Here is a 15,045-nt window from a genome sequence, read left to right on the forward strand (position 1 = left end):
CACATGCTATACTAGGTTGGTCTCCAGCCAATGACACTATTGGAAAGTGCTGGAAACTTTTAGGAGGTGGGGTCTAATGGAAGGAAGTTAGGTCACTGGGGGGGCCTGCCCTTGGCAGTTAAGACACCAGTCCCTTCCTCCTTCTCTCTCTCTCTCTCTCTCTCTCTCTCTCTCTCTCTCTCTCTCTCCTTCCTAGCCACCATGAAGTGAGCAGCTTTGTTCTGCTACACAATCCCTGCCATGATGCTCTGCCCAAAACCTGGAGCCAGCTGACCATGGACTGAAACCTCTGAAACCAGGAGCCAAAATAAATCTTTCCTCATTTTAAATTGATTTTCTCAGGTATTTTTTTCACAGTGACAAAACTCATAAACAGTGATCAAAGCTGATACTTAAATTCAGTGCTATAATCAATGTCTACTACTGTGTTTTTCTATGGATTGATTCTAAAACAGCATATCACTGCTCAGTAGTATACTTTGAAAACATTTTTTTCTTATATCTTTTGTATTGCTTTGCTTTGTTTTCCTGGAGTTCCTAATTTCTTTTCTTCACACACACACACACAAACATATTTTCCCACCCTCCTCACCATATCCTGGTATAGTAGCTCTGAATTGGAAGTCAGTTCCAGGTTCCTCATATTGCCAGTACCTTCTACACAACTGAAATACTCACTTTGAGATTTGCATGGAACATGAGGATCTTAGTATTTTGGAAAGTTATTACGCTAGAAGACCTCTAATTTAGGCATTTTCAGAAGAATTTCAAAGGACATATGTTGTTCATTAGTGGTAATTCTAACACTTAAATTAGTTTTATGAAATCATAAAGTTAAAGGCATTCCATATCACTAGGAGGGGGGAAAACACCTTAGTGTTAGAATCAAAGTAGACTTCTAAATATGTATGCAACAAAATTTGAGAAACTAATAAGAAAAATCACATTGTAAAAATATAACTAACAAAATAAAAAGCTAAGATGTTGGTCTGACAAAAAGAAATTATTCCTTGAAATAATGATGTGTGAGTGTATGGGTTATTTAAGACACACATGATACAATCTCTAAACTCTAAACTTCTAGGTAGCAAAATAAACCTCAAGTCTCTAAATAATAAAATATAAAATAGGACTGGGGATGTGGCTCCGTGGTCAAGTGCCCTTGAGTTCAATCTCTGGTACAAAAAACAAAAAACAAAAACAGACTGACTATACATTTCCACTCTAATCAAAATACAGTTTATGGGCTTAAAACTTCCAATTAGCAAATTTACATGTCAACTGAATATGTTCCAAGTACAAGGAGCTACTGCAGGCACCAGGACAAAGTTACAAAACCAGATGTTGTGTTCCAAAATCTGCAGTCAGGAGGAGGCAGACATAAAGGCAATTAGTTACAATGACACTGCAAAGGGTGCCACTGAGTACTAGATTCAGCAAGGAACCAAGCCTGAGGGACTTAAGGAAGGGGGAACCTAAAGTGCTAAGACTGACACTTGAAGAATAAGGATTTTCTTGGAAGGTTAAAAAAAAAAAAAAAGGGCATTACATATAGAAGGAATAGTTCACAGAGTGCAGATGTGAGGCATCCTAACCAAGTAGATAGTTTGTCAGTCTGGCTCACATAAATGGTGTGGGGATAGCAGAGAAAGATGAAGTCAGGAAAGCCTTAAACATCACATAAGGGCCTATGGATTTTATTCTAAAATAACTGAAAGCTTTTCACAGCAAAGAAATGAAAGAAACTGATTTGTATTTTAAATGCCATGGAAAGACTGAAAAGAGTCAGGACTTGGCAGAAAACCCATTGAAGAAGTTCAAGAACCATTATGTGCATTAGTCTGCCATAACGAAATGTCACAGACTTGGGTGGCTTATGTAATAGAATTCCTGCTTCCCCCAATCCCCCACAGATATGGAGTCAGGAAGTCCAAGTATAGGGTACTGGCAGGGTTAGATTCTCTTGAAATCTCTTTCTTTAGCTTGCAGACCATTGCCTTCAAAATTGTGTCCTCACATGGCCTCTTCTTTATGCACATACATTCCAGATGTCTCTTACAAGGACACCAGTCATATTGCCTTAGTGCTCTTTTTATCTTAATTATCTTTTTAAAAGACCTATCTTCAAATATAGTCATACTCTAAGGTATAGGAGTTCAGGGCTTCAACATAGGAAGTCTGGAGAGACACTCACTATTCAGTCCTTAACAGAGTGGCAGTAAAAGTGGAAAGGAGATAAGCTGAAGGACAGATATAAAGTAGAAATCAATATGACTTACTGTTTGATGAGTCAGTTATACTGAGACATAAAGTCTGCCTGATGTTTGATTTAGACAATCAGGTGGGCCTGATTTTGAAAAATTAGGCCATTTGTCAAAAAAAAAAAAAAAAAAAAGAATACTGAGAGAGGCTTAGTTATATTTTCAACATGATACAATTGAAACAGTAATTTTTAGTTGACAGTGAAGTAAAACTTCAGAACGTAAGAAAAAATAATATGTATGGAAACTAAGGGTACAGTAAGATTATCCACAGAGAAAATGTAAAATGAGAACAGAAGAGAATGAAATCCTGATGAATAACACTAAAGATTAGATAAAGAATCTGAAGTCAAACATGAAGTCTTTAAACGTATGTCAAGAGAATTAAAGAATGAAAACAGAAAAAAGTGGTACAAAAATTAAGTGACAGAAGAATTCAGTTGAACAATTATTCAGATTTAAGAATAATTGTTAATTCTTAAATCTTTTTCAGAAACTAAAATTTTACTTCAAGGATCATATTGTATACTTTTTATGAATTGTAATTTGTTTGTGTTAGTAAGTTAGAATAACCGTTTGTGGTTATTTTTAACTATTCAGAATGTGTTCAAAATACTGATATGTATATATAACTTTCACTATATTCTTGTGCAAACTTCAAATCCTTAAAATGAAAACATGTTTTTAAATATGATGTCAAGATCAGTAAATTGATCTTTTTTCAGAATTATTCTAGTCAATTCCATTTATGTTGAAAGACAAATTCTAAGGTCATCTGTAAAACACATGCCACCCATAGGGATAGATAGATGGATAAATTGATTGATCCATATATGTATACATATTTGTGTTTACATATATGTCTGTATATATATGCATAAATGTCTTAAATACTCTTGTAGAAGTGGTAACATACTTAAAGGTTAATATTTGAATAATATAACAAACATCTTAGAATGCCATTGTCTTAAGCAGTTAGAATTTTTTTCATGAAATCTACCTGAGTGGCCCTAATGATTTTAAGTAGAAAATTAAAAACAAATTCCATATGGGAGTAATGTTTATTATGCTATACTACGAGTATTATTTTTAGACAATCAGAGACAGATACACTATTCTGGAGACTCTAAGGCACAGATATCAGTGATTTATTATTGTTTTTAAAAAGCAGCAAAAGGGAATATTAATTCTGGAAGATTTTTAATCAATTTAACACTATTATACATTAAAGATTTCTTTTTCCACAAACATTCCCTCACAAAGCTGGTAGTTTCATATTTACACAGTATTAATTTTAGCAATTTTAAGTGTTAATCTATGATACAATAATGTTACTTCAGAAACATAAAAAATATAGTCCTTTTTAACAGCCATGCTCCCATTTTTGATGAAAGCTAGTTAGTTTATCCTAATGTATAACTTTAAAACTTTAAAAATGCATAACAGATATTCAGTCAGCTTTATAAAACCTTTAAGACAGAAGGCTGTCAAACAGAATAGACAGAGGGCTCGTCATCACTTATGTCTGAATCTTCATCTACTCCTTCAATGACTGATTTTTTCCCTTTACAACAGGATACAATTAATCCAATCAAGAATACCTGTAAATTTAAAAAATCTGGGTGTTATTTTTCAAACATAAAATCACTTAAAAGTAATGCATTTAAAATTCAATGGCAGTACTGTGATACAAAAGGACTACTGATATACAAACAAGGAGTTTATACACTGAACTTTATAAAGGAAAATCATGCCTGGGATATCTGTACTTACCCCAAGAAAGGCCCAGTTACCAAAATAGTATGCGGCACTAAAGAACCAGAATTTGTGAAGAAATAGGTATGTCCGGGTAACGGTACACTGATCTATAAAATAGCAAAAAAAAAAAAAAAAAAAAAAAAAAAGAACTACGGTGAGATAGTTTCTTCTTAAAATGGATTCATTCTATATCTAAAATGTGATTAGCTAATGGCCAAGATCATACAATCAGTAAATGTTTAGAGATAGACAGAACTGAAATCTAAGTTTCTCTCCCAAGCCCACTCTTAACCACCTTAATATAGTGTTAAACTGCCAACTATTATGACATATTAAAAAAAATTAATGCCACCACTGTAATCTGGATTTTAAGTGTAAAAACATTATCTTGACTAATTTATTTGAAACAAAAATACTTTTAAGCTAGAGTGTCAGACATCCTAAAATAAAAGAAGGATAAACTTTTCCAATGAAAAGCAGGAAAAAATGAGCAAAGGAATCAGATATAATTGGAATTAACTTGCACTTTTCTAAGAAATGAATTCTCAGAACAGATCAAACATGGGAAGGTTCTTTTGAATCTTTTTCTTTTTAATAATGCTGTTGAAAAAATACAAAAATCATTATTCATTGCTATTCTTCCTGTTTAAACTTTAGAGATCATTTATAGCTACAATTAAAAATAAATCATATTTTTCTTCTACAAATAAAATGTAACTCATAAGGTAGTAGACTGGTTTTTTGATATTTGTGTCAGATTCTATTAGTATTATCTAAATATATTACTGCCATTAGGTTACAAATACATGTATACATATTCACATATATCTAGTAAATGATGTTTAAGGAAATACTTGCTCACCCCAGCTATTCAGAATGGCCAGGCTTGAACAATATTGCATAACTGTGTGAAAAATTTTATTTGCTACAGCTAATAGAGGAAAACAACCTCATATATTTTAAGTGGCCTTTATTCTTTACAAAAGAAAATTTTCATCTTACAAGGCAACTTCTTTCAGTCTATTAATTACAAAAGAGATTTTGATTTCTGCATTACTTTTATCCAAAATGGACAATAGCAAAACATCCTGCATTCAATTAGAAGACCAATATAACATCTTTCTGGTGATTAAGGAAATACACCTTTTATTTTTATGAACTGTCTTCTCAGCTTCAATAAGTGAGTGTTATTTTTTCATAAAACAAAATTGAGCTGGGAACTTTGCAGCCCAGCTTTTATATAAAGGATCTAATATACTGTAAAAAAATTTTTTGGTTGATACACGATTTTTTGAAAAGTAGAAATCAGGTTATATTTTACCAAAGTACAAGAACTATCATATAGATATGTAAAGTTTTGAGCCTGTGAATCTTACATACCTTCCACTTCAACATTGTACTCCAATATTTACTTCTGAATTGCTCAATATGAAACTGGACAAACCTGTCTCTTTTTTCTTGCAAAACATGCAGTTTAATAGAGAAGCAACCTGTTCCTTCCACAGTGACCAATCTAATTCCTCTCTATTGATCCCTAAAGGGCTACTTCCATATCCCTTTTACTCTATCAACAGAAGAGCCTAGAAGGAATATTCACAGTTCTCTAAGAAACCCAAAAAGCCTTCAAGCAGTAGTGGCTGAACAAATGTTTACCTGCCTTCCTGTAATAAGGAGGCAAGATTACAGTTTTACACCAGGTGCTGGGAGTTCAGTATACCAGAGGAGACTCCTAGATAAGAATCCTATTGTCACTTACTCTCTGCTCCTACCACATTTTATTCTCACTTCAATTACAGAATTTACTCCATAGTAATATATTTAATTTGCCGTTTTTCCTATTCAATAAGCCTGAGTATTCTCAAGAACCCATCAGAGCATACCTGTTCATTCATATTCAACATGACTGGTGAAGCAAAATTAAATTTAAGAGAGGGAATATCTTATTTAAACTATATATTGTTGCCGGGCGTGGTGGCATATTCCTGTAATCCCAGCAGCTCGGGAGGCTGAAACAGGAGGATTGAGAGTTCAAAGCCAGCTTCAACAAGGACAAGGTGCTAAGCAACTCAGTGAGACCCTGTTTCTAAATAAAATACATAACAGGGCTGGAGATGTGTCTCAGTGGTTGAGTGCCTCTGAGGTTCAATTCCTGGTACCCGCCAAAAAATAAAAATAAAAAATAAAATAAAATGTATATTGTTAAATAGTATACTTTCTATTCATTAAAAACTGATATGATTCCAAGGCTATTAAAACAAGACACTTGAATTTCATATCTTAAAAATGGAAGTATAAATGAAATGTCCCGCATGATGAAAGAAAAGCCATGGCTCTATGCTCCAACCCACTGGAGGTGGCTACCACTTGGTCTCTTTGCCATGTGAATAGGCAAATCAGAAGTGTGGTGCCTGTGTACTTGTAAGATGAGAATCTCATCATTTTTGTGTAAAGACCAAATAAGTTATTATCAAAAACCCTGTGCAAAGTGCCATTTAATATCAGCTCAACTGAACAAGTATAAGCTTGGTTGTAAAAAGTCAGTCTTCTCAATACTGATAATACTCCAAACTTAAATCATACCCTATTTGAGTCAAATGTATGATATGTCAAGATCACTGTACTGTCTTGAGCAACTAATAAAAAAATATAAAAATTCTATTACATATTTTTATACTTAAAGATGTTCTGAGAATAAGAATTTGACTACAACAGGAATTTTAAGTCAGAGATTGAGCTGGCAGAAGCAAGTAAAATTTTTATTCTTTAGTCGTCTAATAATTCATCCAGTGACATTTTAAATTGGCATATACTCAGATTCTTTGGATTACCATCAAAATCATACCTTAAATATTTTTCCTATCATATTATTTACATGCTCACTATTTTTAAAGGTTGTGATTGATCTTTGACACAGCTTTCCAACATTGTTAGTAGTCTTTTTTGTTGAAATACAACATGACTAAAAGTACATACATAAGAATATGTAGCAGCTTTTATAGTTATCTTTATACGTCTATTATATTGAGTTCTATTTATAGTAAATGGTATACACCCACAGAATTATAAGTTCCATGCACACATTTCAAATTTAAGGGATGATTCCACACTGAGTAAATGGAGGGGAGCTTCTTCTCTACAATCTGTCAACTTGTTGCTGCTCACCTGAATCACAAATATCTAGATTTATGAATTTCATTTGACATTATCTGATAAAGTTAGAAAAAACATTCTGAACTTGGTTTTACCTCAAAGGAAATTTTCAAGTTGGTGAATGTTCCAGTTAGGGATTGTGTTTTAAAATCAGAGGTGTTCAAAGGACTTCTGACTGTTGTAGTTCAAAAAAAAACATAGAAGTTCCAATTAAACTGACAACTAAATGTTGACAATAAAATCTAAAATGCAATATTTTTCTTTCTGATGACAGTGGCCACACAAAAAGAAAAAAATCAAAATTTATAAAATCAAGAAAGTCAGGTGAAGCATATGAATACAATAAAAAATGTTTAACTCTTGTTACTTCTACCCTTCTTCCATCTCTTCTCTTCTATCATCACAGAAATAATAGAAAAATGTAATGAAACCACTGTTTGGCATATAATTAGAAACTTTTCCTGATTTTATATATATATATATATATATATATATATATATATATATATATATATATATATATATAATTCCTGTTTCCTCTTAGAGTACTTACTATGTCCTTTTTTAAAAATGTGTGTTGACTGCTACTAAGGTAACTATAGCCGTTGATTATAATAAATAGCACCTTTTCCTTTAAATGTATTTAAAAAAATTACTGTTGATTTAAGTCACAATTAAGTTAAACCTTCACTAGAAATCATTTATAAATAATTATTGTACTTACTAATTAAATCCTTATGTGATTAGAAATAGAAAACATTTAAGAAAACTCATGTCGCATGGTTGCCCATGACTATAATAACTTTGGTTTCTGATTAGGGTCTTACTACTATTGAAGTATAAGGGGCATATAAATATTAACTATACACAGGACAAGAAACTTTGGACTTTATTTTGATATGATTAGGAGTTACTCATCAAGTGGTGTTAAGAGGGGATATAACATGAAATACAGATTGGAGGAGGGAACTCACAGTAGAGAGAGGTTCACTAAGAAGACAATTCAAGTGAAAAAATTAGCTGTAGGGATGGAAAAGGTTGAATCTGAAAAGATTTTTAAGACGTAAAGTCCCAGTTTATCAGTTTTATAGTCAAATAAATTTATAGCATATGAAATACATACACATAAAACATTTGAGAGAGTAGCAATATGCAACCAAATAAGTGGGAAGACAGAAAAAATGAAAATATATAATAAAAGCTAAAGTTATATATTTAGCTTAAAATTAACAAAATTGTTGGTATGGCTTAGTGGTTTGATCCCCAGTACCAGAGAAAAAATTTAGCAAACTGCATAGCTACATAAGTGTTTTGTTAAATCTCACTGGGATTGCTCCATAAAGGGGGAAAAGAACTGATGAACATCAATAATCACAGAAATTCTAAGAAAAATAAATATTTTTATTATATCTTTAAAACAAACTGCATTGGGCTAATAAAGATAGAATTTGTCAGCCGGGCATGGTGGCGCACACCTGTAATCCCAGCAGCTTGGGAAGCTGAGGCAGGAGGATCGAGAGCTATAAGCCAGCCTCAGCAAAAGCAAGGTGATAAGCAACTTAGTGAGACCCTGTCTCTAAATAATATACAAAATAGAGCTAGGGATATGGCTCTGTGGTTTTGTGCCCCTGAGTTCAATCCCTGGCACCTCCTCCCAAAAAAGATAGGATTTGTTATATATTTTGCAGTAACGAATGAATAAGTTTTACAGTATTTTTTTTTTTTTTTTTGAGACAGAATATTGCTTTGTCACCCAGGCTGGGCTCACTGAGGATCCTTCAGTTTCATTATCCTCTCCAAGCAATTGGTAATTGTTTTTTATTACTTTATCTTTCTCATAAAACAAAAGCATTTTAAGGGGTATACTTGAAAAAATTAGAGACAGAAAATTGAAATTTAGTTCTTGAACCAACCACTAATATACTGTGAGATTCTGGGATGAGCCATTTAACTTCTGAGTATCAATTTCTTTATAAGTGACATAAAGTTAATGTCTGCTTATATTATGTGGTGATTGGCTAGATCGACCTTTTGAGAATTAAATTTAGAGATCTATATTTGATTAAAAAAAAGGAAAAGTGATGTTTTCTGAGCTAGCAGTCCTAAGCAATAATCTGTAAGTAGCTGAGAAGCTTCACAAAATTAGTTAAGCTGGCTCTAGTATGGACTCTGAAGAATTTAGAAAGTTTATAACTAATTAACTTCATTATATTGTCTTAGTTGAACTTTATCAGGACAATCAAAATGTCACCTAGAAAAAGAACCTCCACATTAGGAAACTTTCTCAATCTCTAGCAAAATCCAGGAAAAATGATGTCATGATCAATACTCAATTTTCTGGTCTACATAGCAACCTTGCCTGAAAATGGACATAATATATCAGGCTATCTCAGCTAGATGATCCCAGCCAATAAGATCAATGAGGCCTTCTTTGTGCCTTCATGCTTACCTAAACTGTATGACTATAAATTTGGTTTTCCATGTAGACTCTTTTTCCCTGGTCGGAATTCACTAATCCTGAGCCTTTAGTTTCTTTAATACTTAACATTTACTATAGTAAATTGATAAACAGTCATCTGACGAATATATTAGTCTCCTCTTGGGTTATATGAAGCTAAATATAGATGTTAGAGTGAAAGATAGGGTAGTTTGTAATCCTTAGTTCTCCATCTCATTACTCTAATATTGTACTACCCATTTTACGGGTTTACTAGATTTCAATCAAATGAGGTTATCCATCCAAATGTATTATGTGTCAAATGAAAGATTATATGTAAATATAAAGTACATAACTATGAAGATCTATTTTAATCTGTTGAAAACAAAGCTTTCTGGTTTAAAATGACAGTCATTTGTTTCTTATCCTTCCCAAGACCTTATTAAAGTTACAGTACAGGAATAAAGCCAGAAGCAATCCTTTAACTGTGAAGAGAATAGAAGTTGGACCATCAGCTGATGAGAGGCTTCAACAATAATTTGGAAGATGAAAAGCCACATTTAAGGTCTCCAGTAAAACAGATGATTTTCCTCCCATTTATTTTAAAATATAATTTGAAGATCAAGAAGTCTCAACCATATCCACAGAGTTCCCAGCAATGAGAAATCATAGTTTCTGATACATAATATGAATTGACATGAATATGAATAGATCGTCAGATATATAGAAATCTATCAGCATGAGGGGAAAAGAACAGGATAAACAGAATTGTTCCAAGATAAACAGAACTGTAATTTTATTTAAAGAAAACCATTTAGGAAAATGTTTAGTGTCTTCAGATACTGAAGATGATGTTACATCCATTAAGACTAAGGATGACTGGAAAAGAACAATCAGAAGAATAAAGTATCGGTAAGAATGCATTACATGAAATAAAAATTCAAAATATAGTTCATAAAGATGAATACATATTTAAGAATTTAGAACAAAGTGGTAGGCAGAATACATGAAGTATGAGATGAGACAGATGATCAACTGAAGGTGCCCTGCAAATAAAGAACAGGAACTCCCAAAAAGGAAAGCAGGAAATAGAAACCATGATGTTAGCTTAAAAAAAAATGACTGGTATTAGCTATCTCCTCAGTTAAAATCAAAGACAAAGATGATGCCTTGCCCTTAAGATATAAGAGAAAAATTATTTCTCATGTAGAATTCTAAGCCCAAACTACCCATCAAGCGTGACACAAAAATACTTTTCAGATACACAAAATAATTTTCAAATATGAATTTCACACACACACTTTTTTTTTACTATAGCAAAACTAGGGACATAGAAGAGAAAAATCAAGAAGAGATTGTTTACAATACATCAAAAGTTTAATGATCAGAAATTATAGCATTATAAGTTTGTAATTAAAATTTGTAAAATAGAATCACAGCAATTGAACCAAATAAGACAGAAAGTCAGTAGGTTCCAAGATGAAAGCCTTTAAGTCTATACAATGAATTTCACCTAACATAAAGAAGCTAGAAGATATTAGGCATATTAATGTCTTAGGCTATTTTAATTACACTATTCAAAGAGTGGAAAAAGAAAAAAGAAAAAGGATGGTTTACAAATGTTGTTTGAACGAGACAAAGCGACAGAGAGAGCAAGAGAGAGAGATGGCTGAATGTGTGTATTTCATTGTCAAGGAGCTTACTTACATTCATATAAGAGACTGGGACAGGTATCAATTAAGAGAAAGTTGATGTTTTAAAAAATATAAATGTTTTAGGAAATCAAAGAAAAAAGAAGAATGCACACATTTGGAGATTTAATAAAGGTCTCCTTTGAAATAAACCTTATAAGATGATTGGGACTCTGACTAATGAAAATGGGAAGGATAGAGTAAAGAACAGTTGTGACATTCTAAGAATGTAATTGAAAAGCAATGATGGTAAAGATGTCCATGTCCAGAAAGTATATTCTAAAAAGCTAGAAACTTGTATGACAGGGTAAATAGTGACAATCCTTAAAACCCAGAGAATTTATCAGATAAGGAGACGGGGAAGGTCTTATGTTTATTATTGATGAAATGACATTATCAGAACACTTTGGAACAGTGGTTTCTATGATGGGTCCTCAAACTAGAACCATGAGAAAATTAGGAGGTAGGGTTCTAGTTCAGAACCACTAAATCAAAAACTTTGCAATCTGTGTCTAAAAAGCCTTACAAGTGATTCAGATGTATACAAAAGTTTGATAACTAGTTTTCCAGAACAATTAAGCCAATATCAGTATGTAGTGCAAATCAGAGTGTAATAATACTGAAAACGTAATTTAAGTGAGATGCAATGAAGGTAAGAAGAGAAGGTCATTATGACAACTGGCTCTGCATCCTTTAGTAAAATAACTAGGTGTGAGTAGGAGTGAATAAAGATTAAATGTACTTTGAAGAATGATGGTAGTATAAGAATGCGGGTAGTGGAATTTCTCAGTATAATCCAAAGTCCTTATCTAATAGTTTGTATTGTCTTCTCTAAGAACTATTCACTTTAAACATTCTTATGGATATAGTACCAAAATAAGGCAAAGCTTGGGGTATTAATTTCACATAATGGCTCAGTCTCATTTGGAACTACTCAGAGCAGGATAACTGGCTAATATCTTTCTTTTGCTTTCTTCCTTGACCTATACACATTAACCTATATAACACATTCCAACTACACACATGCTTTCAGCCATCAGGAAAATCTAATGGGTTAGCAATGACCAGGTAGCTCTGAGAAGTTATTTAGTTATCCTTTTTCTTCTTTATTTATGAAGAAATACCAAGAACTAAACAAAGTCACATAGGCTCAAAGGAAAAAAAGAAAAGAAAGAAATGCATACTCTTAATAGGTGCAAACATGTTTTAAAGATAATTATTCTAGATATAATCAAACCTTATAGAAGGTGAAACATTAGGCAAGTATTTTCTAATTAGAACTCAAAACCATAGGCATTGCCTCTAACCACTTTCTCATATCTACTCATATACTCACCTGCAAATCCTATTGGTTCTATCCTTAAAATATTTCCAGATTCTGACCATTTGTTGCTATGGCCACTACCATAAGCTCTGCTTTGGATTACTGCAAAAACTTCCTGTCAACCTGCTTTTGTTCTTGGTTCATTATGGTCTGTATCACAGGTTGGCAAAATATGGCATACAGGAAAAGTCAGGACTGCCACTTATTTTATGTTTTATTGGAACACAGCCACAGCCATCCATTATATACTGTTTATGGCAGCATTCATGTGCAAAGGCAGAGACAAATGGTTGTAGTAAACTATGTTCCACAAAACCTAAAATATTACTATGTGGACCATTACAGAAAAAGTTTGCCAAGCTTTGGACTATATGAAACACAGTCTGAGCGATCTCTTAAGAACATATGTACATCATATCCCTGGTTCTGCTCACAATCTTCCAAATACTTTCCTCTGAAAATAAAAGTTGAAGTCCTTAAGATTAACTGCTTGCTATTCCTCTACCTTCTCAGCTTAATCCCACACCAAACTTACTATTATCTCTACTGGAATGCTCTTTCCCAGATATCTTAGTTTGCTCCTTACTTCCTTAAAATATTTTTGCTCAAATGCCATCTTCTCAGAAACAATTTCCTTCCTACTATATTGAAAAATGTGAACCATTCCTCCTTCTGAGCACTACCTACCCTTCCTTTGGCCCTTTATTTTTCTCCATAGTACATATCACCTGATATACATATTTGTCTGTCTCCTTCTAAGTAAGATTTGTGGGGACAAGAATCCTTGATTGTTTCATTCACTACTTTGTATCTCTGTCACTTAAAATTGTACCTGGCACATAGCAGTCATCAACAATCATATGTTAAATGAAAAGCACAGGAATGCTAGAATAAACAGAATTAAAAGATCATGTAAGGCACTTGAAATTAAAACATATATAAATTTGTTATAATTTAGAAACTAACTGGACTGTGACTCTCAATGGTATTGAAGATAATGTCAGTAACTTCCAAAGATGCTTGGATTACAATATAGCAATTAATATGTTTTATCCCTCATACAGAATTGTTTTCTAGATAAGGTTATTAAAATTATCTCTATTACTAGAGTTAACTTGTCTTCATGTTATAGATCATCCCAACTTTCTGACTTGCATCCCCAAATTTGTTGACTATAAAACAAAAGGACAAATATAGATTTTTTGTTTTGTTTTGTTTTGTAACAAGGATTGAACCTAGGGGCGTGTAAGCACTGAGCTACATCCCCAGCCCATTTTTATATTTTTATTTAGAAATAGGGTTTTGCCAAGTTCCTTACAGCCTCCCTATGTTGCTGAGGCTGATCCTCCTATCTCAGCTTCCTGAGCTACTCAGATTATAGGAATGAGCCACCACACACAATCCAAATATAGCTTTTTGAAAGGTCACTATCCCATGTTCTTGATGCTGAGGGACTTAGTGACTTTTATTCTCCTAAAGAAAGTCATCTTGTTAATTATAAAATTTCAGAAAGCTTCACTTAATATGGACTAGGAAGTGTTAAGTCGATAGTTCACATTCAAACCTGCCTTTTGAATAAAGACAGTAATAGTCTTCCATTGCTTTCATTTCAAATTGTATTTATGAACCACCACTGGGCAGAGCACCACATCCCAAACACAATCATCCCAAAGCACTAGCGTCATTTTTCTACTGAATCACTGAAGGCTTAGTTTCTAGAGAAATCTCTCAACCAGCTTCATTCTCAGCCTATTAAAACTAGTCTTTGTTAAAATGATCATTTTATCTGTAACTGTAAATATCAAATGCCAAGCATCATCTACTATAGTAACTCTTTTAGTAACATTGGTTTTAAACATAAGTAAAATGCATAAAACATATTTTTCTTTTCTTCCAGGCCAAAGTTTGGGGAGGGAGGTTAAAAAAAAAATCACCTGAATCCATTATAAGTGACAATGTAAATGTAAACAGTATGGCTTAGATACAAACTTCAAAATAAAATTTCAAAGGACCACAAAAGTTCAAGGAGAAAAAAATATTCCATGTTCAGAGAAAAGATGGTATAAAGAATGAACTAATCTTTGAAAAGTAACTATCTTCCACACTCCCATTTTTAACAAACTGGAAAGAACAAACATCTTCCTAAAATCAATATTTACTTGGCAAATGCATATCACTATATTATCTCTCACTGATTTTGCCTTTAAAGATGTTTAATTGTGCTTTTTTTCAATTAGAGAATATAAAGTATTTATTTTAAAGAACAGAGTAAATATCTACTTCTTGCCTGCCTTAGGCAAAACCAGAATTTTAGTCTTCATTTATGCACAAAAGCATCAAAAAATGAGATTATATATATATATATTCTTCCACTTACCATTGATGTTTACTTTTCTATTAAAACATATAAAGTTGTACCAATAC

General features: G+C 32.7%; 1 protein-coding gene across 3 annotated transcripts in view; it reads right to left on the minus strand.

Moving 5' to 3' along the window:
- The window catches only part of LMBRD1 (LMBR1 domain containing 1), a 102,907-nt gene that overhangs the window by 1,714 nt on the left and 86,148 nt on the right, over nucleotides 1–15,045 (minus strand). For 2 of the 3 annotated variants that reach the window (XM_081293834.1, XM_081293832.1), the window contains exons 15-16: nucleotides 4,035–4,126; nucleotides 3,731–3,862 (exon numbers count right to left, since the gene is read on the minus strand). In XM_081293834.1, coding sequence (XP_081149960.1) covers nucleotides 3,749–3,862; nucleotides 4,035–4,126 — 206 coding nt within the window. In that variant the 3' untranslated portion in view covers nucleotides 3,731–3,748. Of the gene's footprint in view, nucleotides 1–3,372; nucleotides 3,863–4,034; nucleotides 4,127–15,045 lie in introns of those variants that run through there. The other variant, XM_081293833.1, reaches the window with a different exon arrangement.

Source organism: Spermophilus citellus, assembly GCF_964194105.1.
Source record: "Spermophilus citellus genome assembly, chromosome: 5".
Taxonomy (NCBI): Eukaryota; Metazoa; Chordata; class Mammalia; order Rodentia; family Sciuridae; genus Spermophilus; species Spermophilus citellus.